At 32.5% G+C, this 17,691-nt stretch overlaps 2 protein-coding genes across 6 annotated transcripts in view; one reads left to right on the top strand and one right to left on the bottom strand.

Annotated features, from left to right (window-relative positions):
- Positions 1–2,146, top strand: part of LOC143258665 (pyruvate dehydrogenase phosphatase regulatory subunit, mitochondrial-like) — a 31,714-nt gene extending 29,568 nt beyond the window's left edge. For all 3 annotated transcript variants that reach the window (XM_076518035.1, XM_076518014.1, XM_076518025.1), the window contains exon 18: positions 92–2,146. In XM_076518035.1, the coding sequence (XP_076374150.1) occupies positions 92–502 (411 nt within the window). In that variant the 3' untranslated portion in view covers positions 503–2,146. The remainder of the gene's footprint in view (positions 1–91) is intronic.
- Positions 783–17,691, bottom strand: part of LeuRS-m (Leucyl-tRNA synthetase, mitochondrial) — a 35,475-nt gene continuing 18,566 nt past the window's right edge. For all 3 annotated transcript variants that reach the window (XM_076517978.1, XM_076517989.1, XM_076518000.1), the window contains 15 exons: positions 17,533–17,622; positions 15,820–15,963; positions 12,049–12,436; positions 11,521–11,636; positions 11,224–11,388; positions 10,961–11,079; positions 8,017–8,183; positions 4,987–5,160; positions 4,590–4,681; positions 3,792–3,882; positions 3,369–3,526; positions 2,813–2,890; positions 2,166–2,318; positions 1,259–1,327; positions 783–1,065 (listed from right to left, as the gene is read on the bottom strand). In XM_076517978.1, coding sequence (XP_076374093.1) covers positions 868–1,065; positions 1,259–1,327; positions 2,166–2,318; positions 2,813–2,890; positions 3,369–3,526; positions 3,792–3,882; positions 4,590–4,681; positions 4,987–5,160; positions 8,017–8,183; positions 10,961–11,079; positions 11,224–11,388; positions 11,521–11,636; positions 12,049–12,436; positions 15,820–15,963; positions 17,533–17,622 — 2,202 coding nt within the window. In that variant the 3' untranslated portion in view covers positions 783–867. The remainder of the gene's footprint in view (positions 1,066–1,258; positions 1,328–2,165; positions 2,319–2,812; positions 2,891–3,368; positions 3,527–3,791; positions 3,883–4,589; positions 4,682–4,986; positions 5,161–8,016; positions 8,184–10,960; positions 11,080–11,223; positions 11,389–11,520; positions 11,637–12,048; positions 12,437–15,819; positions 15,964–17,532; positions 17,623–17,691) is intronic.

Raw genomic sequence — 17,691 nt, 5'->3', positions numbered from 1 at the left:
CCTTGCACAATATTAAGGTATCATTGTTTTGTTGAAGACAGGGTTGGTCTCCCAACAGTAGAATAACTTAAGTCAAGTCTTTTCTTTACAGAAAGAATACTTCCTTGGAAAATTTGCTCTTCAACATCAGGTCGAAAAAGGACTTTTCCGAAGATTAGTACACTTTCAACTAGACAACCACAATCCTGACACACATCTTTGGCCCTGGGGACGAGAGCCTATTTATAGAAACGGGAAGTACGTAGGTATGACAACTTCATCGGGCTACGGTTTCACTCTCGAGCGAGTGGTGTGCCTCGGGTTTGTGCACTGTTTTGATGAGAAATCTCAAGAACCTCAAGTTGTTACTAATGAGTACATTTCTAAAGATGCCAGGTATGAAATAGAAATAGCAGGGAAAATGTTTCCTGCGCGGGCTAGCTTACATCCTCCCAAAATCCCAGTAGTCACAATGACTGGAACAAATATACGTTATGTTCCAAAGGCTCGAGCAAAAGTTTAGGTATGTGGAATATACAAGATTATCTGGATTGTTTGCTTAGTTGCTTAAAAAAGTAATAAACTTCTCCAAGATACTGTTTGGGGCTTGTAGGAAAAAGTGTTAAGAAATAGAAATTTCCACTACACCCAGGGCATTATAAAAGTGTGATAGATGATTATGTATATTGATAGTGGTTACTTATGCATGTATATGTCAATTGCCAGTTTTATAGTTAACAACAAATACAGGACTATCTTTGTGTAAAAAAAGTGAAGGGTTACACTCTGGTACCTGTTCTAGATTTCTAGATTTCTTTGTTTTATTTAAATTGAGACTTGTGAAGTGGATAACAGCGTAACGTTGGTTTATTATAAACAGCTACAGTTCTAATTCCTGTGTGTTGTTATATTGAGCACTGCCTCGTAACTTGGCCATATCTTTAGAGAAACACATTTGATTGCCCTGTCTCCTACGGCCCTGCGAATCACATCGAGGCTGAGAGCAATATCTAGAGCTTTCTCATTTGAGAGGATGTCCAGTTCTTCCCTGGGTACCTTAGTTGTAAGTTGCTCAGGTCCATTAACCTTATGTAAATGAAGAACAAGAACAGCCAATTAATTTTGAATCCATCCAGATCAATAGTTTATGAAGTTACAAGCTGGCACATATGGAAACAAAAATCTAGTATATACTTAGTTTCTTTTTTGCCACTTGGTGGAGTAATAATTATTGTACATTAACTAGTTACGACCAAGTTCATTCTCAATGCAAACCTACCTTAATAACTAAGTCCAAACAGTAATTCATGTCAACCTCTGGCCACTTCTGTTCAAAAACATTCCTTTCCTGAAATATAAAAGCAGTATCAGCTGAAAACTATTTGTAAACATCTCTTACTACAAGTTCGGTCAAATTGACTGACCTCGTAACTTTACTGCATCTTCTAATATATTATGTGCTACCTTCACACGATGTGGTAGACTTTTTAGTATATGTTACAAATCTTTTGTACACAGAAAAATCAGATTTTCTAATGATATAATTTTGCTAAAGGTTTCTCCATAACTATATATTACTATGCTGATTGTAAAATGAGTTACATGGTGAGATTAAAAGTACTTTTCTTAATCTCTATATTAGGTTGTTCAATTTGACCAATCTTGTAACAACAAAACGAACAATTGATATGCATCTAGATTACTTGAAATTGCAACAGGAAACTATATTTGTTTCTCCTAAAGAGCTTTATGTCCATAACAACACACACAACTGTTAAATGTTTTATTGTGTAGCTAGCTACTGTGTTTAACTAGTATATGTGCAGTCCACATAATGCATGAGCAACCTGTGAGTCTATCTCAAACTTTTATCATGTTATTCATTTTATCTACTTTTACAATACTATACTTATTAGTATATCTTGAAAAGAAAGTTTAATTACCTTTTAAATGTAATTCACTAATACATCATGATACGCACTGCAAAAAACATGCTTATGAAAAGAAGGATATGGTATGGTAAATTTATGAAACAATAGAAGTAAACTGTGCATCGTGTGCAATAGCTAATCTTATAAATACTGATATTGAAACACACAGTTTGAACTAACAGTACAAAATATTCTGTCACAGATTTCCACATTAATAAATATAAGCCAACAGCAAATAATGTTTGTTTTACTTACCACATTGTAGTCTCCTACATTTGGGGAAGCATAATCTCTGAAGTCTTTCCACAATTCACAAGCAAAGTGCGGTGCAAGAGGAAAGAGTAGAATTATAAGTGTTGCAAGAGTTTTCTCATATTCTACACTGTATATCATAGAAGCAGGGACCCTCTGTAAACAAAGTCACGATAACATGAACATGACTGTGCAACTTTCTCAGTGAATCCATATGAAAACACATCCTCTTGTACCTTGACTAAACCTTTCAATCATCTTTTTAAAGTCATAATTTCTTAATATCCAATCTTTCAACAGACAGGATCTATACTGCAACCAATGTTTATTTACTCATAGGAAAAACAATTATCACTTGGGTATTTTTATTGTTTAAGGCAAAAGTCAAATATACTCCTGACCTAAGGTTTCTCCTGAATTTGAAAGAAAAAAAGCATACAACTACTTGATATAACATAAAAACCTGAGTGTTATTTAATGCTTTTTGAAAGTATGTAACACAAACCTTTTTTGACATATAAATAGGAAATTTATCTACAATACTTTGTCTTTCAATAACATCATAATTTGATGTCTCTCCTCTGACTCAGATTAACTACATAAATAACAGAGTGGATTTGATGTAACAGTTGTATCAAGTGGGTACTTACCCTGAGGCTACCAGTTAGACCTTGTAGCTTAGAAATGGCCACACTTAATTGGTAAGACTCCTGAAAATTGAAGGTGACCTGTGAAGAAATATTAAAAATAACAGATAATAAATCAACTGGAATACACTGACTAAAAGAAATGATGCATCTTCCTCATCAGAAAACTTAAGATGAATGGCTTAATTTGTACTAATTAGTAAAACTGTTGTTTCTCAGTTAACACTAATGTTAGGATGACTGCAAATAATCGCATCACTACAACTTCAGTGGTGCTGTTTAATAATTATCTCAAGTTACTTTTTTCTTCTATTATAATTTATTATTATTATATACTAAAACCCAATTCCCAAAAATATTTTTATTAAAAGTGGCAGTGAAGTTTCAGCTTTTTCAGCGATTAGTTTTTACTGCATATTCAATATTATTGGCCTAAGTTTTCTATTTATTTTGTTCCTATACATTTTCTTTAAAAGGTGAAAATCGTGCCAAGCTATTGATAAGAGAACAATAAGATGTTAAAATTGTTATTACTAAATTTATTATGATTAATTTTTACCCCTTTCAAATAAAAATTTCGACTGTCAAGTAGGTATTCTTTGTGTTTTTGACATTCATCTTCTGATAGATTTATTTTCTTTTGAACTTCTCGAAACTTCCTGAATGTCTGGACAGTGGACCACAGTCGTTGCTGCCACTTCAATATGTCGGAAAACTCTTAAAAGAAAATATATTATTACTAAGGCCATTTCTTAAGAATGATACACGTGTAATTTATGAAAACAATAAGTACACTTTTCACAAGTAGCTGGGATTCCACTGAATACATTACAATATTCAACATTTTATACATACTGTCACAACACACAAAAATTATTTTATCAGTAAATATCTGTTAATAAAACTATGGTGGATAAATACTCCAGGTTACAATATTCATTTTGAGTAACTTTAACCAATCTTCACTATTGTTTCTACTCACTATCTGGGTTCCACTTGCGATGTGAAGTTGGGGCCACATCAAACAAAATAAACAGCCTGGTTGCATCAACACCATGTCCTTTTAGAACCTCCTAGATGAGAAACAAGTGTTCTGTATTCTCTGAATGCAAAATATGTGGAATATTTGTTTTTTTCTTCTCAGATTAATATAATTATTATTTCAATATACCAACTTTAAACCCTCTACATGTATTTAAATATTAAAAGTATTATATAGCTATTTTCATCAAAGTATGTTACACGTTTCTATATTTTTCATGCCTAATTAACTGTTATGACCCCTGTAAAATATTCTCTGTGGCAAGACACAGAAGATGTAAGACACACAGTAGGATGTTATTCTTATGTTTAAAATAATAACAATGAGCTAAGTTCCAGAATTATGTTTATTTGTTACAGTTTATAGTTCAGATACAGTTTTTGTTTTTCAATTCATTGTCAAGAGATGTTACTAGCATAAAAAAATATTTTTTACACACAGAAACATATTTACATTTGATCTTAAAGCAACAAAGATGTCACATCAAAAAGTTACTGGTAAAACCTAGACCTTACAATTTTCTTATCATAATCAACCAATAACTAATTATTCATTCATAAAGAAGTCATCTCTGTTGTGAAATTCGAAAGACACATACTTCGGTTCAGTAATGGAAAAAAACAACTCATCACATAATTCAATCTCATGTATTTTAAACATTTCACAAGATATAAAATGCCAATTTTATATATTTTTAACTGAAGATGCTTAACCAGAAACTGCTACTAAGCAACAAACCTCAGGATCAACACCATTAAGTTTGGATTTGCTCATTTTCTCCCACTCTTCTACAACAGGTAATCCACTCTTTTTGTCAAAACATTTATTTCCTTGAAAGGTAAAACAAAAAATAAGTGCTTTATTCAATGAATTTCTTTTCACTATAGTTTAAGATATGTAGTACATTATACAATAATCATACTTCAGTCTGCAATACACTTCATTCTTTTTTTCCCGTTACAAGTAGTTTTAGGTCCACAAAAATTAACTTTTGTAACGTTTTCTCACATGTGTTTTCTACAAACACTTTTACTCGTTAAATGAATAGTAAAATTTCTGTGTTTCAACATAAAGCGTTGGTCAATAACAGACTTTACACGTAACTTGTGAAAACTGATTATGTCACAATTCTCACCTTTATATTCTACATCTACTGGACACACGTATTGGCCTGTGCCCTTAACCCGGAATGTCTGCCCCATAACCATTCCTTGAACTAACATTCTTTGAAAAGGTTCTCTGCATTTCACCAGTCCTTCAGAATGTAGAAAATGACTGACAAACCGTGCATAATACAGGTGCATGACAGCTACAGAAAAGGGTCAGCTCTCAATTTAAGTGTTTCATTCATTCCATACTAACACTCATTAAAAGACCACATTTTACAAAAGTTTAGCAAACAGAGAAATTATTAATTTCACGCATCTAAACTCACATAACTTGTGAGCAACATCTACATATACTGCAGGTACACAGGTGTTACTGTTACAAATATATACACCATAACTTAATTTATAAAATTATAACAAAATATGTTAAAATTATTAATTATCAAATAACTTCACAAACAATTTCCTCATCACGCAGAAAAGGGGAAAAAAAATACCAAAAGGGGAGGACCAAGACTTTGGAAACTTGCCAGGATTGTTTTAAGGTCTAAACCAATACAATATTAAAGAAAACTACTTTCAGTTTCACAAGTACAACTATACAATGTTCTGATATTTACTGTAAATGGGGAAATTATAAGTTAAACATTTAATAAGTAAATTATTCAATCCAATGAATGTCTTTTTATGAATGCAATGAATTTCAAAAACTGGAAAAGATGAAAACATTCACATGAAACAAAACACTATCACAAAACAAGTTGTTCTGTGGCTTCTTTGAAAGCAATCTTTCATTATTCAATTTTAAATATTAAATTTTCTATATTTATTAAATAATTTAATACTCAACAGTCAAATAAAACAAAATTAAAAGGAAGGAATGCTTTAAACACAGCAAATCCAAACTCTGACTAATTATATTCTAATGAACAAAAGTCCAAACAGAAGTCAGAGATGCTGCAAAGATACCCAGAGTGCAGGCAGTAATGTGGGATATGGAATGTACCCTAGGTACTGCAGGCTACTGTGGAAATAGGACCAACACTGCAGTGTTATTAGTCTTAATCTCTGTTTACCACTCTCACATGAAGAAATTTGTAAACTTTGGGAGAGTGAGATGTGCATGTTTAGACCCACAATGTCTTACACACATATGACTCTTCATTGCCTATGACAGTTACGGGAAGGTGACCACACTTCAAAGTAAAGAAGAAAAAAAAATGAAATAAGGCACTACACTACCAGTTGAGAGTAAGAAAGACAAACATACCTCCTGATGTTGGCATTTCAGATCCATTATAGTAGTGATGCACTTTTTAGTAGCACAGTAGACAAATTATACAGGGTGTTCGGAAAGTCGCTGTACGGTTTTGTGATCATATTTTATTCAGTCTATTTCAAGCCAGCAACTGATAGCAGTGTTTAGAAACAAAATAAGAAGGATCCAGGCCTGTATTGATGCCAACGGGGGTCACTTTCAACATTGTTTATAATCGTCATTCATATTTACCTTCTATATTCTATATTGAAACATGTCTGTTATTAAATACATAAGTGCACAGTGACTTTCTGAACACCCTGTACTATAGAGCCCCAACCAGTTATCTAAACTAACTGGTGTAACTACTGCCCATTAAGTCCACTGTAACTACCAATTTTTTCAGACTAAACACAGCTTTATATGCAATAAGGTGTTCACATTTGCATAAAAGTAGTGCCAAGTTGTTTGAATCACTACACTAACAACTAAACATAGTTATCAGAAACTTCCAACAAAATATCCTTAATTTGTACTTAATACATTTTTCTATTTATTCAATCCATTAAATATTAATTAAACATTTCAACATTAACAATACAATATTGTAAAGTTATAACAGAAAAGTATGACATATTAGTACTAAAATGTATATCAGAAAATAAAAATATTTTTTAAATCTCAGTGATGTGCTTCTATACTAGAAATTGAAGTATTTTCAATTTTTAATACTACTGAATAAATAGCATTAATAAAATTATTTAGCTCAGGATTATTTATACTAAATAGATTATCTATTAAAAGTTAAAGCAAAAGTGTCCAGATTTATGTAATTTTCAATAAACTTATATTTATATTTTAAATATAAAAATTTATAATACAATTAAATAGTCGGCTCCAATTGAAATTTCTATTACTTATTTAGATACCTGGTCGTTGTAAAAAAACAATTATTAGAAATACAGAAACTTAATATATATATATATACACCATGTTTCTGGAACTAAATTTTCTGTCTTTCAGTACTACGAAACAATAACAGAAGTATTCTATCAATGAATTCATAACAGAAATTGTATCTTTTACAAGAAGTTTGGTGAAATCAAATATTTTTCAGTTGTTCACATTTATTTAGATATTCTAAAACAGGTGGAGTATTTTTTATTATCCAAAACATTTCTTACTAGTACTTGCATTTTTAATTTTATCAAATAAAGTTAATCTTACTTACCCTGAAGTAGTAGTACCTTATTTTGTTTTTATCATTTATTTCTCCTTCTTTACTTTGGAGACTGGTCACCTTCTCACAACTGTCTGCAAATAGGCAGTGAAGAGTGATACAGATGTGTTATAGTAGGTGTATCCCCACTGCAATGTGGATCCCACATCTTCAGTCACCTCCAACACCTATGATACATTTTATATCCCACATCCCTGGGGATCCTTTTGATTTGTGCAGCATTTTTTTATATTGTTAGACTTTGCTTTTTTTTTGTTTATAAGAATGTATATATACAGATAAATTTCTTCCACTTCTTAGGCATGTAGGTAATATTCATGATGAATCCCTCAGGCCAAACATCAAAAAAGAATCCGAAATGTCATCACAAACCCAAAAAATAATGCAGGAGGTATTTGCTCAGGTATAACCAATACACTCTACAAATCATCTTTCATAAACAAAATCATATAAAACCATTAATCTTTATAAGTATTTCTAATCTAAGACAAGAAATAAACCCTAAATCTACCAAACATACCTTAAAACTAGAAACTAGAAACCTTTTTTCACACTGACCATGTTCTTTGCCACCTATATACAAATCAACTGGCATTAGAGAATTGGTCTTCTCCGTGTCAAAGGGCACAGTATTATTGTGTGGATCTAAGAAACGTAAGTAGTACCAGGAACTATCAACAAATGTATCCATGGTATCAGTTTCCCTCTGGGCATTTCCTCCACACCTTAGAAAACATTAACGTTAACCATAAAGACAAGCTAAACACAACCCTCGTGTTATCACAGTCACATTAAGAAATAGGAAAAACTTGGAAAGTTTTGATAAATTTCAAAAGTACAAAACCCATTATTTTGAATGTGACAGTTTCAAACATAAAGCAAAAACAAAGGTAATTAAAACCAATTTAATTAATTAATTAATTCTGTTACAATTACATTTGATGTCAAAATATTGTGTTTATCAGAAGTTCAGAAATGGAACAAATGGACTTCAGTAGCTTGTGACAAACAAAAGATGGATCTGAAATGTTAATAATAATTGTCCTACTGGTTCTGTAGTTCCACCAGCTTTTGGCAACTGGAACATTAACAATAACACTTTCGATATACTGACACAGAAGAGAGCCTCAAACATTGCCTTCAGGCTTGACACATGGTTCATACAGACTTCATAAAAGAAAATTTCAGGACCCTTTTTGAAATGTGCATGGCTCCCAAACGTGTACACTCAAGATTAAACTTATATTTTGCTGGCATTTTAATTCATCAAACATTCTCTTCCAGTAAAAATTGATAACTTCTCCAAAGGTTTAATATGGCCAATGTGATATATACATACACACACTCAGCAGCCAATTTATTAGGTACACCTATCCAGTACTGGGTAGGACAGGACCCCCTTTTGCCTCCAGAATAGCCTGAATTCTTCATGGCATGGATTCACTAAAGTGCTGGAAACATTCCTTAAGGATTTTGGTCCATGCTGACTCAACAGCATCACACATTTCCTGCAGATTTGTCAGCCATGCATTCATGCTGTGAACCTGTTCCACCTCATCCCAAATGTGTTCTACTGGATTAAGATCTGGAGACTGTGCAGGTCACCGAGGTACACTGAAGTCACTTTCATGTTTGTGGAATCAGCTTAAGATGACATGTGCTTTGTGACATGGTGAATTATCCTGCTGGTAGTAGCCATTGGAAAATGGGTATACTGCACAACACGGGCAGCAATGATGCTCAGGTATTCTGTGGCATTCAAATGATGCTCAGTTGATAATAAAAGGCCTATTGTGTGATGTGTGCCAAGAAAATATTCCCCTCACGACTACACCACCACCAGCAGCCTATACTGTTGAAACTAGGCAGGATGGATCCACCACCAGCAGCCTATACTGTTGACACAAGGCAGGATGGAACCACCACCAGCAGCCTATACTGTTGAAACTAGGCAGGATGGATCCACCACCAGCAGCCTATACTGTTGAAACTAGGCAGGATGGATCCACCACCAGCAGCCTATACTGTTGAAACTAGGCAGGATGGATCCACCACCAGCAGCCTATACTGTTGAAACTAGGCAGGATGGATCCACCAGCAGCAGCCTATACTGTTGAAACTAGGCAGGATGGATCCACCACCAGCAGCCTATACTGTTGACACAAGGCAGGATGGATCCATGAATTCATGCTGTTTACAAGAAATTCTGACAATACCATTTTTTCAATCTTCAATTGTCCAGTTTTGGTGATCCTATACCCACTGTAACCTCATGTTCTTGTTCTTACCTGACAGAAGTGGAACCTGGTGTGGTCTTCTGCTGCTGTAACCCTGTTGTTTAAGGTTCATTGTGTGTTCAGAGATCCATTTTGCTCACCACTGGTTATTTGAGTATTTGTGGCCTTCCTGTTAGCTTGAATGAGTCTGGCCATTCTCCTCTGATCTCTTGCATTAACAAGGTGGTTCTGCTACACAGAACTACCACTCACTGGATGTTTTTTTGCACCAATCTAAGTGAACTGTAGTGCAAGAAAAACCCAGGAAGACAACAGCTTCTGAGATGCTAGAAGCACCATGTCTGGCACCAACAGTCATTCCATGGTCAAAGTCACTTAAATCATGCATCTTCCCCATTCTAATGTTTGGTCGAACAACAAGTGAACCTCTTGACCACGTCTGCATGCCTTATATATTGAGTTGCAACTGCATGATTTGCTGTTTGGCTGCTTGCATTAAAGAGTGACTACTGAATGTAAATAAAATTAATACCAATAGTCAAATTTTTTATTAAATTAATATTTTAATATTAAGGCTATTATTTCATAGGTGTTTTTTTTTTAACTGGAAACGAAACATCATGACATTTCTAGAACCATGAATTTTGGTAGTTTCACAAATTTACAGTTTCAGAAACTTTGTCAAACTCTGCAGGTAAAGCACAAAATAACTGAATAAGAAACTTCCACCATGGCAACACACTGAGTAGAACTTTCTGGAAAAAAAAAAGAATTTTAAAATTTTGACTCCCAGTATATCTATCCTAGCTGACAAGTTCTAGTACTGTATGGGTAAAACTCCAGTGCAAGAACTTTTAAAAATAGAACTTTGTCAACAAACTTAGATAGCACTTCTTACACTACTGAATATGATGAAGCTGGAAAAAAGAAACATTAGCTGAAATTTTTTTATTATTATCTTGCAAGTAAAGGTCGTTTCTTTCTAACTTTATTGACAAAGGATACGAAATGCTATTTTTACATAATATACGTTTAAAATCTGTAATGAGCTAATTAGGAAAACAAAAACAACTATCAGATTGTTATAATAAATACTGGACCAACTGTTTCCACTGTTAAGCATCATTGCTTCACATTCTATCAGAATTTTTATTGTTATAAGATTTCAGACACATTTTATATTTAAAATTTTTTTGCATGATTGAAAGAGATATCCGGAGAGAGAAATACATAATAAAAACAATGCATACATTATCTTTCCTTACTTGGGGCATTTGGTATTGATCCAACTGTCAACTGATTGTAAAGGAGAGAGCCCTCGACCTGAAAGTGTTGAAATTTTTGGTAGCACCACAGGAAGATCAACAAGTGGAACGGGCACAACCTGCCAACCAAAAAGATTATAAACTCATCTTTTTAGGAAAACTGTGATTTCAATACATAAAACTTTCAAGGTTTAACACATCCTAGTCTCTTCCATACATGGAAATAAACACATTCTGAAGTTAGCAGCAATACACTGACATACCTTACAAGAGGGACAATGCACCACTGGGATTGGTGTACCCCAGTATCTCTGTCTCGATATTAACCAATCTCTCAGTTTTCTGCTTGTCCAATTTCCACCAATCTTAAGTTTCTTCATCTCCTTCACCACCTCTTCTCTTGCTCTCTGAAGTGTTAAACCTGAGAACTGAGAGATTTTGAGTTAAAAAAGTGGACTTCCTTTCCTAAAAATTCTAAATTTTCTATAAAGAGGACATTTAACAGTTTCCTTCTTTGGGCCTAATGAAAGGAATTAATGGAAGACAAAATCTTTTCTTACCTTTCCAGAGTTTATTAATATGGTTTCTCCATCTTCTGATTTTTCTGTCACCTGGACAACCTTCAGATGATGCTTCTTAGAAAATTGAAGATCTGTCTCTATTTCACCAGGAATACCTGGTTGATATGACAGATATAAGTCATAAATAATCACTCTTAAAATCTTACAAGTTTAACTCAACTATTACTATTAAGAAATCTCTTCATTGGTTGGTTGGTTTGGTGTTTTATGACACAAAGCAGCTAGGTAGTGCCAAACATTTGGTAAAAAATTAAATTATTACAATTCATAAAAAGAAATTAAGATAAAACAAAAGTATTTACTTTTTGAATCAAAAACATAAATAGCATTAAATCCAATTTTTATATCTCATTTACAGCAGTAGATAACATACATCTAAATAGTACACACTGAGGAAATGCACTTCGATATTATCTTTATAAATGATTTATAAAAAATACATAAAAGTTTCCACATAAGGCCAGTTAATTTTTTACATTTTCAATACACTATAACAAAAAGTTTTACCTAAATGTGATTCTGTAGCATGAGGACATTCAAAACTAGATGAAACAAAAATTGGTATATTTTGACCACTTAATGGATTTAGTGCAACAGCTCTTAACAAAACATCTTCTGACAAATCTTCTGTTGTTCCTGCAGTTGGTGATGAAGATGAGTTGAAAAATTTAGGCTGGTTTAATTGATGATTGGGAGAGACAATAACGTACGACGACCCCCAGATCAACTCGGGTGTGTCAGTCCAAACAAACAAAGAATCATCAACTTCCTTCCCATCACACAAAACTTTCATTTCCACAGTAGTTCCTGTACATTCACCAATCCAATGTCTTTGTAGGCTTACAATATCTCTCCAGTTGGTAAGCATGGGATCTTCCAGACCGTCATACAAATCCTAATAGAGGCAACAAGTTTCAGTAAACTTTAAGTCTTTCAGTCCAGATGAAACACATTTACAGAGAATTTTTTTTAAATTAGTAACGTGTTAATGAACTGGTATACGAGTTCAGAATAAAAAATTTCATTATATTAACAAGAAACCCAAAATATTACAAAAAAAGCATTCTGCATGAAACACTGTGTTCTCTACTTCAATTTTAGCCAAACAGAAGGGGTTCTCATCAGTAGAGCAACAAAACTTCTAAACATCAAACTAGGCAAATACTTGACAGGCATTACCATCAACGTTTGTCTTTCTGATTCCTGATACTGACTGAATATTGTGTAATTATTTTGATTACAGAAATGAACTATCCATAATAATAAAACTGCCTGTGTGTGTGTCACTCAGCACCATAGTTCTAAGAACCTAAACACCTAAAAACTTTGCATGCATAGCACAGGGATTCTGAGAGTGTGCTTCTGGGTATTATTTTGCTTTGCCCTGTAGCTGTAATAAGAGAAAACTACATGCTGTCATCTGTCACTTGGTACAACAAATTGTTAGGGAGTAAACAACAAGTTTAAAAATATATATGCATAACAGGATTGGAACTCATGGTACTGGTAGAATTAATTACATTTAAATGTTTGTATATTTGTCCTTAATGACGAGAAACCCCCTTGAAGTAAAAATGTATCTCAGAATGGCTGATATGGTTATTAACACTTTTACTAATACAGCAGAGAACAACTTTTCGACCTTCTCAGGTTAACATTGTATTCTGCTTTATCAGTAAAAGTGTTAACATCCATACCAGCTGTTCTGTGATACATCTGTACGTTTTGTGTTTTGGATTTTCAAGCTGATAAAACTTTTAAAAATAAAAATTATTACCCAAAACAAACTTGAAATAAGATCCAATTTGTTTGTTTGCTTTTTGCTGCACAGGTAATAACGATTTTTATTTTAAAATATTTTTGAAAATTAAAGGACATATGAATGATGCAAAACTTTCATCAGACATTTTACAAAAATAATTTCTGAACAATAAGTGCAGCTGTCACTTTAACTAGACGAATGGAAATGCCTACATCTTTACGATGTCAAAACACAAAGTTCATAGTTTCATACAAGTTAGGAAGTCAAATTACCGGTATTGACAAGCTAGGATGTAATATAGGAACCTCGTATCTTTTCTATTTGCCGAGATATCACTCGCGTACTCAAGCAAACACCAGTGAACCTGTTTACGTCTCTCTATTTTTGGAAATTCTTTATCATATGCACTTACTTCTGTACATGATGAGAACAACCAATTAGAATCTCAGAATGTGCCCCTAGAAGTTTTTCAGCTGTTACGATACAACCTCATTATTTCAAAATAAATGAAAGGTATGCTGAGTCTGCTTGAAATCTCATATCTCTTTAGACCAGTTTTTTAACTTAGTTATTAATATTGATTAATTAGTGGAATTTCATGGTATTGATATAATAATTTATAATTTTTTGATTATTCAACTGTCTTTGTAAAACCTAAAAAAGACATTCAGTTTTATCCCCCTCTATGTTTGAAACTTTCAAAGGTTTAGCAACCTATGACAAGTAGCAATGAAATATAAAGACTGTAAACAGAAGAAATTTCATTTCTTTATTTACTGTTCTATGTTTTATGAAAAACAAGTTTAATAACTTATTTCTAAATAGCAATAATCCATATACATATATATAATGTTTAATAATTGAAATGTGACTGTATATTACAAAATACTAGTTACAAAAACATAGTTTAAACAGGTAACTTTGTAAAGACTAGAGCACAGTTTTATTGGAGAGGGTAACACGAGTGCAAGTGTGCTGCGTCCATGCAGTTTCTGTAATGTGAGCCAGTTACGACTGAAAGGTCAATATAACACAGATAAATAGATTACAACAAAATAATAGAAGTCTGTTTCTTTTTTTTTAATTTCTTAATTTTTTTATGGTGGTTATGAAATTGGTCAAATCACTCAAACCTGTACTGAGATTCATTAGTGAAAACAACGGATAAAACATAGTTTTTCTTTACGAAATGTATGATAACTGTCTGGATATGGCGTGTGGAATATGAAAATTTTCTTATGCGTGAAAGTATTTTTCATCTTAAAATGAGAATTACTTTGGACGTTGAACAAGTAACATGTGAAAAGAAAAAAGGCACAATAAAAACATTGGTTAACAAACCTCAAGACTTTAAAAATAAAGCTGATATTTCATATTAAACCACTGTGCTGTTTGCTAATAGCCTGTAAAATGTCATAAACATTCAAAAGTTAACATGAAAAGTATAACAAGTACAAAACGGTTACAAGTTAGTAACATGGATTGAACCCGTGCTGAAAGAGTAAATATCCACAAGATAGGTAAATCAATAAGCAGAATTATACATGGATTTTTATCTACATTAAGATAGTTTTATTCTTGCTTTTGGCCATCTTACCGAGTCTTTCATCAGGCACCAATGCACTGAATGATAAGAAGTTATTAACTGTGAAGCTTCATTTTAATACAAGTATTTAGACAACAGTTGTAACAATAACTGACATCTGGTGTTAAAGTTATTAAATATATAGAATTACAATACGTATAGAATATGATGAAAATAAATGAACTTGTCACACGTCAAACAACATATTTAAAATTAAAGATTTATTTCTATAATAAAACAACACAGATAATGTGTTTGTGTAAGTTTCTAAGTATTGTCTTTTACTTTGAATTACACAATAAGTTGAGTTGTTTGACTGCTAGCTAAAGAGAGACTGATTATACCAATTAATCAGAGGGATGAATGAGTTTATCTTCTGTATGATGTTTTTAAGAACCTGTTCTTACAATACTGCTACTGCATTATACTTTTTCAAAGAAACCACCCACAAGTGTTGTCTCAAATACATTTTGATATAAAGCCATAATTATTTTACAATTCTTAAAATGTGTTAGAATACACATACTATCGTTTCCGTCAATAACATAAAACAGTAAGTTTTTTACAAATAAACTGGCAGACAAGTATTAGAATTCAGATTACTAGCAGAAATCATTATATTTGAAAGTCTGTTTGTACTAATTTCATATTTATATACTGCTTTAAAAAAATTGTCTTTTTTTTTTTAAGTATCAGTACTTTTATGCATTTGACACAAACTGTTACATGAAAAGCTTTTTCTGTTTACAAACAGCTAAACACTGGCAATGCCTAGTAAGGATGGCGAGTTGATCTACAAAATTCTTTAACCCTAATCACACATTGAATACAATAAATATGGTGTAAGATATAGAGCAGTGTTAGAAAAATCTTCAAAAAAATGTTCAGTGAGAAATCTTCTATCGTAAGTGTTCAAATCCTTTAAAATTACTTTTGAAAAAACAGTTGTACGAAGGAACCACTGGCGGAGTAGTTTCTTTACAACTTTAGCACCTGATCTCCAAGATAAACCTTGCTCATCCACCTGTTCATCTGCGAGGACGGTTTTATCAATGGGATCCCAGTTCACAAGAGCCTATGTGGAAAGAAATATTCCGTAGATTAACCACTATCACAAATAAGTAGCTTATGAAAATAAGACACTGTGACATTGTAAGAAAGTTCAGTTTCTGTCAGGTCCAGATATAAATGAAAATTATAACAAAAGATTTTAATAAGAATGTTCGACTTCCATTTAAAAATAAAATAAAATAACACAAGTCATAACTTAAACATAACTACTTTAAATAACAGCAAACCTATGTGGTTTGTTTTACAGCCATCATATTTCTTATCATGTACCTCACAATTTCAATTACCAATATCAGTAAAGGCTTACCACAAGAACCATCATACATTTAAGTATTACAGAAATTCTATTAACACCTAGTGACAGAAATATGAACTAAATTAACTCAAACAATTATTATAAATTCACATGTGGTTTCTCTTCAACACGTGTAGTTTCTTCTAAAAACTCAAAAAAATTAGTTAATCAGAACACCTGCCAAATAAATGAGAACATCAACCTTAGAATGTTCAGGTGCACCTGTTCTGTGCACTTGTTAAAAAGATGTTTCATTGCACCACACTTTTCTATTGTACTGTAATATCATAATTCAAACAAGGTGTTAAATGATAAATCAAGCTTTAATAAAATCATAACTGTAATTGTGGAAGAAGATATCCGTAAACATATTTTCAGGTAGTTGCTGAGCTGGAAGCCATATTGACTTCTACAGTTGACAAGGAAAATATTTTCCTCACATATTTAAGTCACTAACTTATGGCTTATCTAAGCTGCATTATAGAAATATTTTCCACGATAACTGAGGTTGTGTTCAAAGTAAACAGGTTTTATTTAGTATTAATTTCCTCACATATTTAAGTCACTAACTTATGGCTTATCTAAGCTGCATTACATCACACTACGATAACTGAGGTTGTGTTCAAAGTAAACAGGTTTTATTTAGTATTAATTTCCTCACATATTTAAGTCACTAACTTATGGCTTATCTAAGCTGCATTACATCACACCACGATAACTGAGGTTGTGTTCAAAGTAAACAGGTTTTATTTAGTATTAATTTCTCAAAATTATTTTTATTTTCCTTTTAAGCAAATACCAACACAGTATTATACTAAAAAAATTTCATAAACCCTAACATTTCATTCAAAATATGCTGAAATCAACCTTATGTGCAAATTTAAATAATACATTTTATTGAATAAATTCTAAATCTGTGAGGTTTTTTGTTAACCATGTACAAGAATAATTGAAGAGATGTTTTTGTCTATAATTTTTTAAAATTTAATATGGTTTTGTTCCCAAGCTACAGGGTTAAAAGACGCATTCAGGTAAAAGACGTGTAATTTAATGTAATAATTACAAGAACAATCAAAGCACTAACAATTATCACATGGGTAACTTCTACTGATTATTGGTAGCTTCTACTGGCCGACAATGAATATCAGTTTCTGCTGGTGTTTTAAAACTCACAACAATGAAATAGCATGCTATATTCTAATAGCCACCAACAAACATATTACAAAGTACACTTTATTTAAGTAGTTCAGACTTACTAATTAAAAAAAGTCTGCTCACCTCTTTTCTGTATGCCAAACCTCTGTGATACATAAGAAGAAAGATATACTGTGTCCATTTATAGTACGAAGGACTGCAAGTACTCAGCTCCTGATGAAAGAATGTGTCATCGACATGAAAACATAGATTAATCCTTTCATCATCAGTTACATAGCATTT

This window comes from Tachypleus tridentatus, chromosome 1 (assembly GCF_004210375.1).
Source record: "Tachypleus tridentatus isolate NWPU-2018 chromosome 1, ASM421037v1, whole genome shotgun sequence".
Lineage (NCBI taxonomy): Eukaryota > Metazoa > Arthropoda > Merostomata > Xiphosura > Limulidae > Tachypleus > Tachypleus tridentatus.
The sequence above is the reverse complement of the archived record's forward strand: the minus strand, read 5'-3'. Positions and strand labels throughout refer to the sequence as shown.